The 6,000-nt window shown below is 38.1% G+C and overlaps 1 protein-coding gene across 1 annotated transcript; it reads right to left on the bottom strand.

The window, feature by feature from the left end:
* Positions 1 to 3,385: 3,385 nt before the first annotated feature.
* On the bottom strand, positions 3,386 to 5,625 carry LOC110801768 (uncharacterized). Its single transcript, XM_022007185.2, has 2 exons — positions 5,456 to 5,625; positions 3,386 to 5,044 (listed from the first exon to the last, which is right to left on the bottom strand). The coding sequence occupies exon 2, from the start codon at positions 5,024 to 5,026 to the stop codon at positions 3,674 to 3,676; it is 1,353 nt and encodes a 450-aa protein (XP_021862877.1). The 5' UTR covers positions 5,027 to 5,044; positions 5,456 to 5,625; the 3' UTR covers positions 3,386 to 3,673.
* Between the last annotated feature and the right edge of the window lie 375 nt (positions 5,626 to 6,000).

Genomic DNA, 6,000 nt, shown 5'->3' with positions numbered 1-6,000 from the left:
ATATGATACATACATGTGGTCTAATTAAAACTTTTTTGAGGGGGATTGGTCTAATTAAAACTTAATTCAATGATAAATTGTGTGATTATTATGGTCGAGTTGACAATTATTTTGTTATTGTATGCTTGTGTGTGCATTATGTGACATGTGCATGGGCCATGCCAAATTGCCCAACATAATGCAACATGTGCAAGTGTGCAACTTCTATTGACATTGCCCATCATTCATCTTGCTCAATCCAATGTTGGAGATTGAAATTATTTCATCCATAATTTTGGACTCCGAGTTTCAAAATTTGTTTGGGTGAGATCTAGGAGTTTAATAAAATGGGAGTACCATTTAAAAAATCATTAAACCACCGTTTTTAGTTGGCTAGTTCCTTATATCTTGATGTATAATAAATATTGAACGTCCTAATAGAATATTGAGTAGTTATCGTTGATACTATTGCTCTTTGTGGCTATGGTTACTAAACCAAAAACTAATTGGTCAAAACTTAAGCTAGAAATCGGTAGCGAGTTCACTTTCTTCGTAATGATGCAACATATTCAAGCCACTTGGGGCGCGAGGGAGGTTGGTAATAGACGGGTTGCTCGTATGCTCTCACTAGATTAGGTCCCCTACACATTCACCGTTGCCAAAGTCAGGTTATTCCTCCTCCATGTACATAAAGATGGCACTGGACTGGGCCGGCCGAGGCACAACAGGGGCACAAAAAAAGCACGGTTCGACACGAGCACGTAGTTATGGGCCATGAGTCGGGCATAAGTCACATTTTTTGAAAACACACACTAAATTGAGTATATTTAGGCCCAGACATAACGACCCGACCCGACCCGAGGTCTCATGTGTCTGAGCAACATTTTTGTAATTTTCATCCCGACAAGTTACAAGTGGGCTATGGTGTGGGCCGGGCCAAGGCCCACAACCCGAAGCTCAGCCCGACACGACCCATAACCATCTTTACATAGTACAGCCGAGGTCCGAAAAATGTTGCTACTTTAACAGGTTTAAGTTTCTAGACTTGCTTAATTACCTTCACCTTCTTCTTAAGACAGCTGAAACTTTTCTGCACGTTTATAATTTCTTAGCTCTTCAACAAAGTTCAGAATACTTTTCTTCAGGGTTAGCTTATGAACGGGGGAAACCAGGAAACTTCCTGTTATAAGAAAATCTTTGACAACAGACATATAAATTCAATATCAACCATAACTTTCTTTATCAATGATCTATTGAAGCAAAGGAAAATTGAAATCCAGGTTATACTGTTTGACATAAACATCGAAAATTAAGCTAGTTTCAGAATAATCACAAATATCTGTTTTCCTACAGAAACTGTCAAGTAGAGTTTTCAAAATCTGACCTGACAAGAATCAAAACAAGGTTTGTACTTGTATATGCTTTTCAAACGAGAATTTCTCATTCCAAAAACCAGAAATATGCCCCCGGAAAAAAAAAAAAAAAAAAAAACTAGTATATGGCTATATGTTAGACCTGATCAAATTGCGGGCCGGGACTTAAATATTATGCCCACAAGGTCAGGCCGGGCCAAACTTTAGGCTGAAAATTTCTGTCCAAAGCCCAATATTCAGCCCGTAATAGCGGGCTTTCTGGCTGGCAAAATTTATAAGTTGCCCAAAACCCACCCAAAAAATGTAAGAATCGTGCCGTGCCGGAATAACGGGCCTAAAATTTATGCCCCAAAACAGCTATTTTTGGGCCGGGCTCATGATGATCACGTCTCGAGAATTTCTCATTGCAAAAACCAAAAACATGCCAAGAAAAGACTAGTAAAAATTGAACGACTCGACCCTAAACCAGAACTTACACCCCTGTTGACTTTGACATGTTGATTTGGAAACAAGATCAATCTACCAAATGCTGAATTAACTCTACCCGCCAATTCTTCATTAGAAAAAGATGTAAAGATTAGAAATTTGTTGAATCAGGCTCCATCTCCATGTAAGCCCTGCATGAGTATTGAAAGCCAGAATTCCAATAGAATATGCTGAGAAATAGCAGCAACAGTGAAGGAGTCAAAACAAATGCCCTTTTGGATTTCTACTTGTGGAGTTGTGGTATCTGGCTAGGGGTGGCAATCCGGGTCAATGGGCCAAGTTCTGGTTTGGTTTCGGATTGATTTCGGGTTGTGTCAAAAAATATCAGAAGTATTGTACTCCGTAAAACTTAAAATTTCTACAAAATATGATAAATGGGTCAAATCGGATCGATTTCATGTTATTCGGGTTCGGTTCAGGTTGGGTACGGGTTTTTCTCAGTAACTTTAGGTCGGGTTAACGGGCCGGGTCAGGGATTGCCAGCCCTAGTTGTGGCAATATCGACATTTTCCCCCCGTTGCCTAGATGTTGAGCAATCATACAGACTCGCAAAACAATGTAAAGAAGACCAAGACACAGTTTCAAAATGCATACGGTCACTCACACATTTGAGCTGCGAAATAAGGATGCCATTCGTAAATCTTTCTACCTAAATCCATTTCCAGGTTTAGGAAATCAGATCATTAGAAAGCAACCTGCCTTTACTAATCAAAACAAGATAATACACACTGAGAAATACTGAAGACATAAGAAGACAGAACACATAAAATGGTTCATCAGCTACATGCAGTCAATGAAAGAATTAAGAGACATGAAGATACAGAAGCCAAAGAAAGCGGCACAACATCACCAAAATGCTCAAGTTTAGTTCGTGCAATTAGATCATGTTTAACCAATTGCTTGTTGGTTCAGTGGTGATTGGGGCTGAACTTGGTAGGGAGAACTCGTGTTCGATCCCCCGCAACAACAATTGGGAGGGGACTAGAACCTATCCACCCAGAACTCGCCCCGAATCCGGATTAGCCCTAAGGGTGAACCGGGTGCTAACACCAAAAAAAAAGATCATGTTTACAGTTTACTTATGTCATCAAGTCAGTAGAAATCATTCCACCTTAATGTAAGTTTGGAAAATGTGAAGCCTCAAATTTCTGTTAGATCCTCAATTTCTACAATACCATTAATACTGATCCCTCTTATAAGGGTGTGTGTATTTCTTTTTATCAAACATAAAATGATTGCTACAGTAGCGAATAACTTCCTTTCGGAAATATGCTTACTCATGCACCCTTGCACTAAATTTTCAAACTGTAATTTCCTATCTGAACACACGAAACAACATACTCGGCATTGCTATAAAGATAAATTAAGAACAGTTCTTGACAACACAAACACATACACAGATGAGATTTGTGAAGTTAAAGTGAAGCACCTTAATCAGCCACAAAAAAAAAAGAAAATTCTTAGCAACATGATACAATAATATTTCCAACCAGCTAACCAAGACCCTTCTATGGTAAACGAAGATACATTATTAAGAATACTATTACTAAGAAAAAGCAGAAAAGTCAAGATCTTTCATAGTTTCAACATAACCAGCCAAACAACATCCTGATAAGAGAGTAAATGAGAAACAAATTTCAACAGAGAATATATTAATCTCAGCAAAAGTAGAATATAAGCTAGTTCCTCAACTCTCAAAAGTGAATTTTAGGAAGATCAAAATTCAACAGCATTACACAAAACTCTCCATGTCAGATCGAGATTATGCTTGTACAAAATCAAGTGGTATACATACAATGTATCAGTAAGAAAAACTGACCTATTTCCTTTAGCTGTTACAGATGCCTATCTGCTTTTATTCCATGATTTCCATCTCTACCTTGGAGTCTATCAATGCTAAGGGAAATGGGCTCCAACAATGTATCTGACTTTGGCATACCTAGCATCATTTCCTTCTGTTTAAGCAACAAAACCATCCGATCATTCTCAAGTTTCCCCCTTTCATTCTCCAACCTCAATCTCTCAATCTCTCTATCTTTCTTGCTTCGAAATCTCAACCATTTAAGCCGCTGTTTCTCAAGTTCAAGTGCTTCACCCTGCAACTTAACCTTCTGCACCTCAAGTTGCCACATTTGCTGCTGAATCAACGATCTTTGTTCTAACGGTGACTTTGCAACATCCTGAAACATTGTCTCCATTAAAGGGAAGTTAGTGTTGCTTCCTCCATTCATGCTGCTTTTTGCAAAACATCCCTCAATTCTCACAGATTTGGTATCAAAATTCTTCTCATCATCATCTTCATACGAGTCATCATCACTTTCTGACTCATAATTTTCATCAGCTTCATGGATCTCAGAAGCATTGTTGTTCTCATTTGGCTGAGGCAATAAATGAGCCTGTAAATCAATGTCGTGACATCCCGGTATTCTCTGACCATTATGAAACGCGCACATTTCTCGATAAAACAAATGTTTCGAACTCAAAATCTTCTTCACCTCATCCTTCGCCTTTTCTGTCAAATGCGGCATTGCATCCATCAAACACGGCTTTTCCACCACTTGGCAACTAGTTCCCCTACCGAGAATGTCATTCAACTTCTTGTATCTTTTATTCAAGTCATTGAACTTGTCCTCACATTGTTGAGGAGAAACACAACAACCTTTACTAATCATGATATTTGAGACCATTTTCCATTTCCCCTTTTTCTGCAACAACATTCCAGATTTCCTCTTTAAACCATCTTTAGCTTCAAACATTCCCTCATCCCCAACAGAAGCAACAACTGCTATTAGAAGCCTAATTATGTTATCGGTCCACTTCATCCTTTGCCACGGTGATTCCTTTGTATCTTTAACCAAACAACAATTTTCACCATTTACATCATCCCCTGTATAATAACTTGGTTCATCATCTTCACTAGAAGTATTATTATTAAGAGATATTCCCTTCCCTTTACCGAAATCCATAGACATACCCTTCAACGATAACCCTTTCGCCTCTATAAACCCTAACGGGTGCTCATTTTCAATACTACTCATCATGTTTAAGGGATGTAATTCAAGAGATTGATGGGTCATTAATTGATGACCCATCTGAGTTTGTTGGAGCTTATCCACCGGCATTTCCATATCCAGTAATCGAACATTGGATCCGGATAAAAACCCGCCTCCTAAACCCGACCTATCCATCTCAATATGAACGTATCCCTAAAGATCAAATTCCAAGAACCCAAATGCAAAATCAATCTCCCTTAATCAAGAACTCAACTAGACAGTACAAATTCCATAACCCCCCCTAAATTCAAACCCTATCTTCAATACCCAGAAAATATCAAAGAACAAAAGAACCCCAGAAAGGAACACAACCTATGAATTTGATTGCAGCTTAAAAAAGAACTCAATTCCGCAGTAATTCATCCTAGGGTTTACAAATTCACACAATCTTACAAATTACAGAACATAATAGCACAAACACAGTACAGTTTCTTCCGGGATTTGAGCTAAGTTAGTGCACAAACAATCAACAAAAGCTAAATCAATAGAAACAATCTATAGATTACCAAACTTTAGAGCAGAAATTAATACTATTTTGGGAGTGATTAATAAGGTTGAACTTACCCTTAATAGTATGTCAGCAGATGTTTCTGGGGTTTGAGAGAAAGAGAGAGAATTGAATGAAGATCAAATGAAAGGAGAAGTGAAGAAGAAAGGATGTTCCACAACTTTGGGACACAAAGTGGAAAGCACCTGAATACGGGGCAGGAAATTGGGGCAGGCTGCCGATAGGTTCTTGGACTGACCGGAATTTCTTAAAAGGGAAATTAAAAAATTGAAAACGTTTTGGTCTTTTGGACTCACGAAACACGAGAAAATCGCATAATTACGGGTTTTTCATGCAATGCCGTTGAGTTTTTAAGTTTATTCGTCAAATAATATATGGAGTAATAGTTTTCAAACACGCTATAAGCCTATAAGGTAAGAGCTTCTCGACTCTCGTTAATCGTAGTTTTAAAAAACGCGTGTTGATCGTAGTTTTAGTCAGTGCACCATTCTTTAATTGACCAATGTTACTATTCAGGGAAAAAAAGTCAAAGGTTGGGGTTATTATTGAGTTTGATTATAGATTGTATTTGAGTAATTTGGCTTATTTACATAGTTACATG

This window comes from Spinacia oleracea, chromosome 4, assembly GCF_020520425.1.
Source record: "Spinacia oleracea cultivar Varoflay chromosome 4, BTI_SOV_V1, whole genome shotgun sequence".
NCBI lineage: Eukaryota > Viridiplantae > Streptophyta > Magnoliopsida > Caryophyllales > Amaranthaceae > Spinacia > Spinacia oleracea.
The sequence above is the reverse complement of the archived record's forward strand: the minus strand, read 5'-3'. Positions and strand labels throughout refer to the sequence as shown.